Genomic DNA, 15,138 nt, shown 5'->3' on the forward strand with positions numbered 1-15,138 from the left:
TGGAATTTGAACTACTATGTACTAGATGTGGGTTAAACATTAACTGTTCCAGGTGGTGGCAATTTGTTCCATGAGTAAAGGAAATAGGTGGGGACTTGAGAGAGCCTACCTAACCGAAAAACTGGCCAAATTGCTGACATCTGCATAAGTATCCTAGCCTGTCGACACTTTATATAAGGATTATAAAGGAAAGAGCTTGGAGGACAGAATCCAATAAATCCTCATGAGTTCTACAACTCTTTCCCCCAGGGTTGATTAATTCTAACAAGGCAGAGACATGGACAGAAGAAATGAGTCTTCAAATACAGATTTAATACTCCTGGGCCTCTTCCCTGAGATGAAACATGTCAACTTCCTTGTCTGTGCCATTCTCCTGGTCTACACCATGGCTCTCACCTCAAACTCCATTCTAATCCTCCTAATCTGGGTGGATTCTCACCTCCACATGCCCATGTACTTCCTGCTCAGCCAACTGGCTCTCATGGACATGACATTAATCTCTAGCATCGTACCCAAGATGGCAACTGACTTCTTCTCAGGGAAGAGAAACATATCACGAGTGGCCTGTGGGACTCAGATCTTCTTCTTCCTGACTGTAGGAATTGCTGAGTGCACCCTCATCACCCTCATGTCCTATGACCGATATGTGGCCATCTGCAACCCTCTGAGATACACCCTCATCATGAGCCAGAAAGTCTGTCTGCAGATGGCTGCCATCTCCTGGGCTGGGGGCGCCCTTACATCACTTGCACACACGGCCTATGCCATGCATTTCCCCATCTGCGGTTCCAGAGAGATTCCCCATTTCCTCTGTGAGATCATGTTCATCCTAAAATTGGCCTGTGATGATGTCTCTGCCTATGAGAAGGCTGTGGTAGTGACAAGTATTGTGGTGCTCCTCATCCCCTTGTCCCTCATCATGTCCTCTTACGCTCTCATATTCCTTGCTGTCCTCCACATGAAATCTCCAAAGGGAAGGGACAAAGCTCTAGCCACTTGCTTTTCCCACTTGACTGTAGTGTGCCTCTATTATGGCCCTGCCATGGTGGTCTACATGATGCCTAGTTCCTATCATAATCCCAGACTGGACCAAGTCCTCTTTGTACTTGACCCTATTCTCACTCCTTTGCTAAATCCTTTGATTTATAGTCTTAGAAACAAAGAAGTGCTGGGGGCCCTAAGGAAGGTTCTAACTTGATGATACAGAGTCAAACTAAAAGAAGAAAATATGCCCATTTGTAATCACTAACTTTAATACAGTCTAAATAAATTAGACTCATGTTAAGAAGTCTTACATTTCAAATTATCCATTCATCCACAAATATTTAATAATGGTCTCCATTTTAGGTACTTTTGGCATCATCTTTAGAATTGCTTTAGAATCTTAGTGGAATTTCTCAGTTTTGTTTTTTTTTTCTTTCTATTTTTCATGGTTTCACTTGTACTTCCCTGCTTTGGAACATTTTACAATATTCAGTTTCTTTGTAGAAACTGTGAACTTCCACAAGTGTGGTGGCAGTAGCAAACTGATGATAAAACTCCACAGAAACTGGAGTTTTGGAAAATTGGAAAATTAGATCAATGATAGAACTTTATACCTCTGAGAAACATATAGGTCTCATTCAACCCCTTAAAGAAGCACACCTTGACATAAATCCAGAAATGTTATATGCCTGTGTTCTCCATCTTCAAAAACATGCATGTATCCATTCACATACAAAATGACCATATATAAACCACTCTTGATACACAACACTTTGCATTTCCAAAACCTTAATTAAGTATACTCAAGTTGAACTGTAACACTGCAACCAAAGAATAGAATAAAGAGAGCCAAGATTACAGATTTTGATAATAATTTAAAAGCAACTGAGCACAAACCAGTGGATGAAATGATTTCATTTTTTAGCTCAATCAAGTAGTTCATTTGAATACAACTAATAGATGGGGAAACAGTGGAAACAGTGTCAGACTTTATTTTTTGGGGCTCCAAAATCACTGCAGATGGTGACTGCAGCCATGAAATTAAAAGACACTTGCTCCTTGGAAGGAAAGTTATGACCTACCTAGACAGCATATTAAAAAGCAGAGACATTACTTTGTCAACAAAGGTGTGTCTAGTCAAGGCTATGGTTTTTCCAGTGGTCATGTATGGATGTGAGAGTTGGACTATAAAGAAAGCTGAGTGCCGAAGAATTGATGCTTTCAAACTGTGTACTATGTCACGAACCTCCATCCATAGTTCATCAGGCACTCTGTCTATCAGATTTAGTCCCTTAAATCTATTTCTCACTTCATTTAAATGCAGAGTTCCAGAGAATAGCTAGGAGAGATAAGAAAGCCTTCCTCAGAGATTAATGCAAAGAAGTAGAGGAAAACAATAGAATGGGAAAGATGAGAGATCCCTTAAAGAAAATTAGAGAGACCAAGGGAACATTTCATGCAAATATGGGCTCAATAAAGGACAGAAATGGTATGGACCTGACAGAAACAGAAGATATTAAGAAGAGATGGCAAGAATACACAGAAGAACTGTACAAAAAAGATCTTCATGATCAAGATAATCATGAAGTGTGATCACTCACACTCACCTAGAGCCAGACATCATGGAATGTGAAGTCAAGTGGGCCTTAGGAAGCAGCACTACGAACAAAGCTAGTGGAGGTGATGGAATTCCAACTATTTCAAATCCTTAAAGATGATTCTGTGAAAGTGCTGCACTCAATATGCCAGCAAATTTGGAAAACTCAGCAGTGGCCACAGGACTGGAAAAGGTCAGTTTTCATTCCAATCCCAAAGAAAGGCAATGCCAAAGAATGCTCAAACTACTGCACAATTGCACTCATCTCACACACTAGTAAAGTAATACTCAAAATTCTCCAAGCCAGGCTTCAGCAATACATGAACCATGAATTTCCAGATGTTCAAGCTGGTTTTAGAAAAGGCAGAGGAACCAGAGATCAAATTGCTAACATCTGATGGATCACAGAAAAAGCAAGAGAGTTCTAGAAAAACATCTATTTCTGCTTTATTGACTATGCCAAAGCCTTTGACTGTGTGGATCACAATAAACTGTGGAAAATTCTGAAGGAGATGGGAATACCAGACCGCCTGACCTGCCTCTTGAGAAATCTGTATGCAGGTCAGGAAGCAACAGTTAGAACTGGACATGGAAAAACAGACTGGTTCCAAATAGGAAAAGGAGTATGTCAAGGCTGTATATTGTCACCCTGCTTATTTAACTTATATGCAGAATACATCATGAGAAACACTGGGCTGGAGGAAGCACAAGCTGGAAACAAGATTGCTGGGAGAAATATCAATAATGTCACATATGCAGATGACACCACCCTTATGGCAGAAAGTGAAGAGGAACTAAAGAGCCTCTTGATGAAAGTGAAAGAGGAGAGTGAAAAAGTTGGCTTAAGGCTCAACATTCAGAAAACTAAGATCATAGCATCTGGTCCCATCACTTCATGGGAAACAGATGGGGCAACAGTGTCAGACTTTATTTTTTGGGGCTCCCAAATCACTGCAGATGGTGATTGCAGCCATGAAATTAAAAGACACTTTCTGCTTTTTGGTATTTGTTATCAATTTTGTACCTATATCTTCTTTATAATTTTTGTGACTTTGTTTGTTTTTGTTTTTTGTTTCTCTTTCTTTTCCTTCTTCTTTTCTTTAACATTGTATTTTTGAAATTCCAAACTCTACTCTAGATTTTTAATTTTTGATTTTAGGTATTTGTTACCAATTTTGTACCCTTAATAACCCAATCTTCAGTACTCATTTTTTACTAGGGAGTGAGATTACTGGCTTGACTGCTCTCTCCCCTTTCAGACTCTCCTTTTTTTCCACCAGGTCGCCTGTGTCTCCTCCCTAACCCCTCTCTACTCTACCCAACTCTGTGAATTTCTGTGTGTTCCAGACAGTGGAGAACACTTAGGGAACTGATTACTGGCTGGATCTGTCTCTCTCCTTTTCATTCCCTCCTTTTATCCTCCTGGCCACCTCTGTTTCCTTCCTCCCTCTTCTCTTCTCTGTTTAACTCCGTGAACATCTCTGAGCGGTCCAGTTGTGGAGTGCACATAAGGAAGTGATTACTGGTTAGCCCGCTCTCTCCTCTATTGATTCCACTTCATCTCATTCGGGTCACCTCTAACTCCCTCCTCCCTCTTCTCTTCTCCATGTAATGCTGTGTACCTCTCTGGGTGACCCTCACGGTGGAGAAACTTTTCATCTTTAACCTAGATATTTTATCAATGGTGCTGTATAGAAGGAAAAGTTAGACTACTGTAAAAATAAGACCGATAACTGGAAGCAGGAGGCTTAAGTCCAAACCCTGACTCCAGGGAACATTAATTGACAGGAGCTCATCAAATGCCTCCATACCTACACTGAAACCAAGCACCACACAAGGGCCAACAAGTTCCAGGGCAAGACATACCAAGCAAATTCTCCAGCAACACAGAAACACAGCCCTGAGCTCCAATATACAGGCTGCCCAAAGTCACCCCAAAACCATAGACATTTCATAACTCATTACTGGACACTTCATTGCACTCCAGAGAGAAGAAATCCAGCCCCACCCATCAGAACACCGACACAAGCTTCCCTAATCAAGAAACCTTGACAAGCCACCTGTACAAACCCACACACAGCGAGGAAACGCCACAATAAAGAGAACTCCACAAACTGCCAGAATACAGAAAGGACACCCAAAACCCAGCAATTTAAACAAGATGAAGAGACAGAGGAATACCCAGCAGGTAAAGGAACAGGATAAATGCCCACCAAACCAAACAAAAGAGGAAGAGATAGGGAATCTATCTGATAAAGAATTCTGAATAATGATAGTGAAATTGATCCAAAATCTTGAAATCAAAATGGAATCACAGATAAATAGCCCGGAGACAAGGATTGAGAAGATGCAAGAAAGGTTTAACAAGGACCTAGAAGAAATAAAAAAGAGTCAATATATAATGAATAATGCAATAAATGAGATCAAAAACACTCTGGAGGCAACAAATAGTAGAATAACAGAGGCAGAAGATAGGATTAGTGAATTAGAAGATAGAATGGTAGAAATAAATGAATCAGAGAGGAAAAAAGAAAAACGAATTAAAAGAAATGAAGACAATCTCAGAGACCTCCAGGACAATATTAAATGCTACAACATTCGAACCATAGGGGTCCCAGAAGAAGAAGACAAAAAGAAAGACCATGAGAAAATACTTGAGGAGATAATAGTTGAAAACTTTTCTAAAATGGGGAAGGAAATAATCACTCAAGTCCAAGAAACCCAGAGAGTCCCAAACAGGATAAACCCAAGGCAAAACACACCAAGACACATATTAATCAAATTAACAAAGATCAAACACAAAGAACAAATATTAAAAGCAGCAAGGGAAAAACAACAAATAACACACAAGGGAATTCCCATAAGGATAACAGCCGATCTTTCAATAGAAACTCTCCAAGCCAGGAGGGAATGGCAAGGCATACTTAAAGTGATGAAAGAAAATAAGCTACAGCCCAGATTATTGTACCCAGCAAGGATCTCATTCAAATATGGAGGAGAAATCAAAAGCTTTACAGACAAGCTGAGAGAATTCAGCACCACCAAACCAGCTCTCCAACAAATACTAAAGGATATTCTCTAGACAGGAAACACAAAAACGGTGTATAAAATCGAACCCCAAACAATAAAGTAAATGGCAACGGGATCATACTTATCAGTAATCACCTTAAACGTAAATGGGCTGAATGCCCCAACCAAAAGACAAAGACTGGCTGAATGGATACAAAAACAAGACCCCTACATATGTTGTCTACAAGAGACCCACCTCAAAACAGGGGACACATACAGACTGAAACTGAAGGGCTGGAAAAAGATTTTCCATGCAAATAGGGACCAAAAGAAAGCAGGAGTAGCAGTACTCATATCAGATAAAATAGACTTTAAAACAAAGGCTGTGAAAAGAGACAAAGAAGGTCATTACATAATGATCAAAGGATCAATTCAAGAAGAAGATATAACAATTATAAATATATATGCACCCAACACGGGAGCACCGCAGTATGTAAGACAAATGCTAACAAGTATGAAAGGAGAAATTAACAATAACACAATAATAGTGGGAGACTTTAATACCCCACTCACACCTATGGATAGATCAACTGAACAGAAAATTAACAAGGAAACACAAACTTTAAACGATACAATAGACCAGTTAGACCTAATTGATATCTATAGGACATTTCATCCCCAAACAATGAATTTCACCTTTTTCTCAAGCGCACATGGAACCTTCTCCAGGATAGATCACATCCTGGGCCATAAATCTAGCCTTGGTAAATTCAGAAAAATAGAAATCATCCCAAGCATCTTTTCTGACCACAATGCAGTAAGATTAGATCTCAATTACAGGAGAAAAACTATTAAAAATTCCAACATATGGAGGCTGAACAACACGCTGCTAAATAACCAACAAATCACAGAAGAAATCAAAAAAGAAATCAAAATTTGCATAGAAACGAATGAAAATGAAAACACAACAACCCAAAACCTGTGGGACACTGTAAAAGCAGTCCTAAGGGGAAAGTTCATAGCAATACAGGCATACCTCAAGAAACAAGAAAAAAGTCAAATAAATAATCTAACTCTACATCTAAAGCAACTAGAAAAGGAAGAAATGAAGAACCCCAGGGTTAGTAGAAGGAAAGAAATCTTGAAAATTAGGGCAGAAATAAATGCAAAAGAAACAAAAGAGACCATAGCAAAAATCAACAAAGCCAAAAGCTGGTTCTTTGAAAGGATAAATAAAATTGACAAACCATTAGCCAGACTCATCAAGAACAAAGGGAGAAAACTCAAATCAATAAAATTAGAAATGAAAATGGAGAGATCACAACAGACAACACAGAAATACAAAGGATCATAAGGGACTACTATCAGCAATTATATGGCAATAAAATGGGCAACGTGGAAGAAATGGACAAATTCTTAGAAAAGTACAACTTTCCAAAACTGGACCAGGAAGAAATAGAAAATCTTAACAGACCCATCACAAGCATGGAAATTGAAACTGTAATCGGAAATCTTCCAGCAAACAAAAGCCCAGGTCCAGACGGCTTCACAGCTGAATTCTACCAAAAATTTAGAGAAGAGCTAACACCTATCCTACTCAAACTCTTCCAGAAAATTTCAGAGAAAGGTAAACTTCCAAACTCATTCTATGAGGCCACCATCACCCTAATACCAAAACCTGACAAAGATCCCACAAAAAAAGAAAACTACAGGCCAATATCACTGATGAACATATATGCAAAAATCCTTAACAAAATTCTAGCAATCAGAATCCAACAACACATTAAAAAGATCATACACCATGACCAAGTGGGCTTTATCCCAGGGATGCAAGGATTCTTCAATATCTGCAAATCAATCAATGTAATACACCACATTAACAAATTGAAAAATAAAAACCATATGATTATCTCAATAGAGGCAGAGAAAGCCTTTGACAAAATTCAACATCCATTTATGATCAAAACTCTCCAGAAAGCAGGAATAGAAGGAACATACCTCAACATAATAAAAGCTATATATGACAAACCCACAGCAAACATTATCCTCAATGGTGAAAAATTGAAAGCATTTCCTCTAAAGTCAGGAAGAAGACAAGGGTGCCCACTTTCACCGTTACTATTCAACATAGTTTTGGAAGTTTTGGCCACAGCAATCAGAGCAGAAAAAAAAAATAAAAGGAATCCAAATTGGAAAAGAAGAAGTAAAGCTCTCACTGTTTTCAGATGACATGATCCTCTACATAGAAAACCCTAAAGACTCCACCAGAAAATTACTAGAACTAATCAATGACTATAGTAAATTTGCAGGATATAAAATCAACACACAGAAATCCCTTGCATTCCTATACACTGATAATGAGAAAACAGAAAGAGAAATTAAGGAAACAATTCCATTCACCATTGCAACGGAAAGAATAAAATACTTAGGAATATATCTACCTAAAGAATCTAAAGACCTATATATAGAAAACTATAAAACACTGGTGAAAGAAATCAAAGGGGACACTAATAGATGGAGAAATATACCATGTTCATGGATTGGAAGAATCAATATAGTGAAAATGAGTATACTACCCAAAGCAATCTATAGATTCAATGCAATCCCTATCAAGCTACCAACGGTATTCTTCACAGAGCTAGAACAAATAATTTCACAATTTGTATGGAAATACAAAAAACCTCGAATAGCCAAAGCTATCTTGAGAAAGAAGAATGGAACTGGAGGAATCAACCTGCCTGACTTCAGGCTCTGCTACAAAGCCACAGTCATCAAGACAGTATGGTACTGGCACAAAGACAGGAATATAGATCAATGGAACAAAATAGAAAGCCCAGAGATAAATCCACACACATATAGACACCTTATCTTTGACAAAGGAGGCAAGAATATACAATGGATTAAAGACAATCTCTTTAACAAGTGGTGCTGGGAAAACTGGTCAACCACGTGTAAAAGAATGAAACTAGAGCACTTTCTAACACCATACACAAAAATAAACTCAAAATGGATTAAAGATCTAAACGTAAGACCAGAAACTATAAAGCTCCTAGAGGAGAACATAGGCAAAACACTCTCCGACATACATCACAGCAGGATCCTCTATGACCCACCTCCCAGAATATTGGAAATAAAAGCAAAAATAAACAAATGGGACCTAATTAAACTTAAAAGCTTCTGCACAACAAAGGAAACTATAAGCAAGGTGAAAAGACAGCCTTCAGAATGGGAGAAAATAATAGCAAATGAAGCAACTGACAAACAACTAATCTCAAAAATATACAAGCAACTCCTATAGCTCAATTCCAGAAAAATAAATGACCCAATCAAAAAATGGGCCAAAGAACTAAACAGACATTTCTCCAAAGAAGACATACAGATGGCTAACAAACACATGAAAAGATGCTCAACATCACTCATTATCAGAGAAATGCAAATCAAAACCACTATGAGGTACCATTTCACGCCAGTCAGAATGGCTGCTATCCAAAAGTCTACGAGCAATAAATGCTGGAGAGGGTGTGGAGAAAAGGGAACCCTCTTACACTGTTGGTGGGAATGCAAACTAGTACAGCCACTATGGAGAACAGTGTGGAGATTCCTTAAAAAACTGGAAATAGAACTGCCTTATGATCCAGCAATCCCACTGCTGGGCATACACACTGAGGAAACCAGAAGGGAAAGAGACACGTGTACCCCAGTGTTCATCGCAGCACTGTTTATAATAGCCAGGACATGGAAGCAACCTAGATGTCCATCAGCAGATGAATGGATAAGAAAGCAGTGGTACATATACACAATGGAGTATTACTCAGCCATTAAAAAGAATACATTTGAATCAGTTCTAATGAGGTGGATGAAACTGGAGCCTATTATACAGAGTGAAGTAGGCCAGAAAGAAAAACACCAATACAGTATACTAATGCTTATATATGGAATTTAGAAAGATGGTAACAATAACCCTGTATACGAGACAGCAAAAGAGACACTGATGTATAGAACAGTCTTTTGGACTCTGTGGGAGAAGGAGAGGGTGGGATGATTTGGGAGAATGGCATTGAAATATGTATAATGTCATATAAGAAACAAGTCGCCAGTCCAGGTTCGATGCACGATACTGGATGCTTGGGGCTGGTGCACTGGGATGACCCAGAGGCATGGTATGGGGAAGGAGGAGGGAGGAGGGTTCAGGATGGGGAACACATGTATACCTGAGGCAGATTCATTTTGATATATGGCAAAAGCAATACAATATTGTAAAGTTAAATAAAATAAAATTTAAAAAATGAAAAATGAAAAAAAAAGAAAAAAAAATTAAGATAAAAAGAAAAGACACTTTCTCCTTGGAAGGAAAGTTATGACCTACCTAGAAAGCATATTAAAAAGCAGAGACATTACTTTGTCAACAAAGGTGTATCTAGTCAAGGCTATGGTTTTTCCAGTGGTCATGTATGGATGTGAGAGTTGGACTGTGAAGAAAGCTGAGCGCCGAAGAATTGATGCTTTCGAACTATGGTGTTGGAGAAGACTCTTGAGAGTCCCTGGGACTGCAAGGAGATCCAACCAGTCCATTCTAAAGGAGATCAGTCCTGGGTGTTCATTGGAGGGACTGATGTTGACGCTGAAACTCCAATATTTGGCCACCTGATGCAAAGAGCTGATTCATTTGAAAAGACCCTGATGCTGGGAAACATTGAAGGCAGGAGGAGCAGGGGACAACAGAGGATGAGATGGTTGGATGGCATCACCGACTCAATGGACATGAGTTTGGGTAGACTCCGGCAGTTGGTGATGAACAGAGATGCCTGGTGTGCTGAGGTTCATGGGGTTTCAAGGAGTTGGACATGACTGAGAGACTGAACTGAACTGATGGATAGGGAAGCCTGGCATACTGCAGTCCATGGGGTCGCAAAGAGTCAGACATGACTGAGCGACTGAACTAAACTGAAGATTTATGAACGTTAACAATTGAACAAAAATAAAGTATGATGTGCTAAATGAGATCAATGACTCAAGAGTATTTCATGGTTTAAAAATATCAGTCTCTTTAATGATGATTGAAAGACCTGTTGACAGAGAAAGGACCAAATTATCTCAGTCCCTGAACTGTGACTTACAAATCAGTTCTTGTATGTCAAAGAAATTTAACACTCAGCACTTCAGTAAAAACATTATACAATACTGAGAAAATGCCAACAAATCAACACTCATCAAAATGAAACAGTCTAAACTTTCTTAAGCCATGCCTCAGATTTACTGAATCAAACCAAGATCCCACATGGTCCATATTCCCCACAAAGCTGGAAAAGCACTATCTGATCCCATTCCAATTTCACTGTTAATCCCTAATTGCACTTAGTTCACAGTCTCATACTCTGTTCCTTTATTGTTTCAATAGCTTCATTACTGGTCTTCATACCCCAGACTCTTCCTATCTCATGCAACATCCATGCAGTTGCTAGAAGTAGGTTTTCTAGTAGGTCAATATGTTCCTTCCATTTCCACAAGATTCAAAAAAAAAAAAAACCCACCACAACAATAATGCCTACCTTCTATTCAAACTCTTTAGAAATTATCTAACTGGTCTCCAGACTTAATCTTGACTACTTTCTTCCATTCCTTTCACATACTCACACTTAAACTTCATAGAATCATGTTTTTCTTCTCAGAGTACTTCTTCCATTATTGAGAAAGTCAATGTTGTCCAAAATGGCCTTCTCATCTGTCCTGACCTTTTATTCATGGTGTGAACATAGAGTTTGGAGCAAAAAGTTGGGTTTAATCTTGACTTGCCAGATATGGAACATTGGACAATGTGGTCATGCATCTAGTTTCTCATGTACAGAATTGGAGTTAGAATACCTGCCAGGGACCTAAAGAATTCACATGCCAATCAATACCTGTCCTGGAGCAGTCATATCTTTCATGTTCCTCATTTCCTTATTCAAATATCACCTGCTGTATGATCATTCTGCTTGATCCTCAATAAAGTCAGTCCCTTCCTCCCTTTTCTTTCCAGCGTGCTTGTTCCCAGAGCTTTAAATCTCTAACTCTGCACTTAAGAATGTGGGATGATTGTGATTTCTTTGTCTTGAAAGTGACTGATGCCTTCCTCCACTACTACTGTGCCTACTCAGGATTACACGGTCTTAACTGTCACAGGCAGCACAGTGACAATTCAGTATTCCCTTGACCATATGGTGATCAGAATTGGAGCACCACACAAAAGTATACATTGCATAATTTAGTTTCATTAAGGACATTCATGAGGTTAGGAATCTGTTTTTTTAAAAACAACTAACCAATCAAGAAAAATGTTTATAGAAATCCAAGAATTTGCAGGGAAAGGAAATACAGCATTTATTAAATGAAGAAAATAACCAAACTAGGATTTTGAACTTCTGAGTTTCCTTATTTTTCTTTCTTTTTACATATGAAGTAGGTTTGTGTGGTTGGTCTTTATTTGCTCCCAAAGGCATATAAAAGTTACAACTATTACAAAGGATCTACCAATATAAATGACCTGAAGACCAACAGAAAAGATCGTTTACAACAAAAGATATAAAGAAAGAATCACAATGTAACAGGGAGGAGGGCCAGAGATGCAGATTGGTCAGGAACAATAATCACAGATTGGTGATCCAAACAGAGGAGTGTAATTAAAATTGCAGAGGTTTTCCAAAAGGAATGAAGAGTAGATCCCCACATTGGGCTCCCTAATCTGAAGACCCTGTATTGGGACGATGAGCACTCAGAATATTTGGCTTTGAAGGCCAGTGGGGCTTATTTCTAGAGCACCAAAGGACTGAAGGAAACAGAGACTCCAGTCTTAAAGAGTGTATACAATATCTCGTATACTTGGTGTCAAGAATAGAAGTAGTAATTTGAAACTTTCGTGGATCAATCTCACTTGTTGATAATGGAGAGTGTCCCAGAGAGACAGGAGGCAACTGGGACTCACTTGGGGGACAAAGACATTGCAATATATATTTTAGGGAGCTCATCCCACCATGAGGACTTTGATGCAGCAAAGCATCATTTTGGATCCTCCCTTTCATTTATTAGTCTTGGGACATGGCCCCAAACACCAGCTGGTAGGCATCAGCCCTGAGATTCAGTGGGCCATGCAGCTAGCAAGGCAAGGACACATTATCAGGCCAGATGCCTTTGCACCCACTGAACCCCTAGCTGCCCCAGGACCTGATTCCAACCACTAGGAGGCCCACAATCCAGCCCCACCTACCAGTGGCCAACTAGCACCAGCAGTCAACCATGTCAAGAAATGGCCCAGTCATCATAGAACAGCAAACCCTCAACATACTTGGGGCACCTTTCTTTCTCAAGGTTGATTTGGCTATTTGGGGTGTTTTGTGGTTTCATACACGTTATAAAATTATTCTACCTTTGTGGGAAATGCCTTTGGTATTTTCATAGGAATTGCATTAAATCTGTAGATTGCTTTAGATAATATGGCCATTTTAACAATATTAACTCTTCCAATAATACATGGAAAAAAATAAGAATGAACCATTACTTAGTAGTCAGTTGAATCAGTAATTGAAAAACTTCCCACGAATGAAAGTCCAGGACCAGATGACTTCAGAGGTGAATTCTACCAAATACTTAGAGAGGAGTTAACACCTATCATTCTCAGATTTAAAAAACTGCAAAGGAAATATTGCTTTTTGAACTCAATGTATGAGATTAGATTCACCCTGATACTAAGATTCAGGAAAAAAGAAAATTACAGGCCAATGTCACTGACACAAATGCAAAAATCCTCAACAAATAATAGCAGACTGCATCCAACAATGTATTAAAAGGATCACACACCACAGTCAAGTGGGATTTTATCATAAGGATGCAAACAGTTTTCAATATCTGAAAATCAATCAATGACAAGTTGACAAACTGAAGCATAAAAACTATATGAACATCTCAATAGATGCAGGAAAGACTTTGGATAAAATTCAACATATTTTTATGATAGAAACTCTTCAGAAAGTAGGCACAGAAAGAACCTATCTCAACATAATAAAGACCATATATGACAAACCCACAGCTAATGTTATACTCAATGCTGAAAAGCTGAAAGCATTTCCTCTAAGATTAAAAAAAAAAAAAGAATGTCCACGGTCATCACTTCAATTCAACACAGTTTTGGAAGTCTTAGACACAACAATCAGAATAGAAAAAGAAATGAAAAGAATTAAAATTGGAAAGAAATAAAACTGTCACTGTTTGCAGATGACATAATACTATATGAAGAAAATTCTAAAGATTCTACCAAAAACCATCTACAATTCATGAATGAATTTGGTAAAGCTTCAGAAGACAAAATTAGTACACATAAATCTCTTGGATTCCTATACGCTAACTGTGAAAGATCACAAAGAGAAATTAGGACACAATTCCTTATACCATCATATCAAAAATAATAAAATATCTAGGAATACACCTGCTACTGCTAAGTCAGTTCAGTCATGTCCAACTCTGTGTGACCCCACAGACAGCAGCCTACCAAGCTCCCCTGTCCCTGGGATTCTCCAGGCAAGAATACTGGATTGGCCTGCCATTTCCTTCTCCAGAAATACACCTACCTAGGCAAAAATCTGTACCCTGAATCTATAAGAAGCTTATGAAAGAAATTGAAGATGACACAAATGGATAGAAATATATACCATGTTCTTAACTTGGAAGAATCAATATTGTTAAAATGGGCAATCTACAGATTCAACGCAAATCTCTAAAACAAGTTATTTTTCATAGAACTAATACAAAATATTTTAAAATTTATATGGAAAAACAAAACCCTTGAAAATCAAAAGCAACCTAGAGAAAAAAGAACAGAACTGGAGGACTCATGCTTCTTGACTTCAGACTATACTACAAAGATACAGTACTACAAAGGTACAGTAATCAAAGCAGTATAGTAATGACACACACAGACACACACACAAATAAAAAACAGACACATGGGTCAACGGAACAGGATAGAGAGCCCAGAAGTAAATTCACACATATTAATTAAGGTCAATTAATTTATGAAAAAGGAGGCAAGAATATATAATGGAGAAAAGAGCCTCTTCAATAAATGTGCTGGGAAAACTAGACAGCTACAAGCAAAAGAATGAAATTAGAACACTCTGTAACACCATACACGTATACAAAGAAATGGATTAAAGACACAAATATAAGGTCAATACTTCAAAACTCTTAGAGGAAAACATAGGCAGAACATTCTCTGATGTAAATAATAGCAAGATAATTTTTTCAATCCACTGCTGAGAGTAAGGAAACTGAAAACAAAAATAAACAAATGATACTTAATTAAACTTAAACTTCTGCACAGCAAAAGAAAGCCTTAAACAAAATGAAAAAGACCTGCCACAGAATGAGAAAGATATTTGTAAACAGGGCAGCTGACAAGGGATTAATCTCCAAAATATACAAACAGGTCATTCAGTTCAGTATCAAAAGAAAAAACAATCAAAAATTGGTTAGAAGATCTAAATAGATATTTCTCCAAAGAAGACATGCAATTGTTC

General features: G+C 38.2%; 1 protein-coding gene across 1 annotated transcript; it reads left to right on the forward strand.

Annotated features, from left to right (window-relative positions):
* The first annotated feature begins 277 nt into the window (after positions 1-277).
* Positions 278-1,198, forward strand: LOC102414423 (olfactory receptor 56-like). Its single transcript, XM_006052761.4, has one exon. It carries the CDS (start codon positions 278-280, stop codon positions 1,196-1,198), a length of 921 nt encoding a protein of 306 aa, XP_006052823.2.
* The last annotated feature ends 13,940 nt before the right edge of the window (positions 1,199-15,138 follow it).

Source organism: Bubalus bubalis, chromosome 9 (assembly GCF_019923935.1).
Source record: "Bubalus bubalis isolate 160015118507 breed Murrah chromosome 9, NDDB_SH_1, whole genome shotgun sequence".
Lineage (NCBI taxonomy): Eukaryota > Metazoa > Chordata > Mammalia > Artiodactyla > Bovidae > Bubalus > Bubalus bubalis.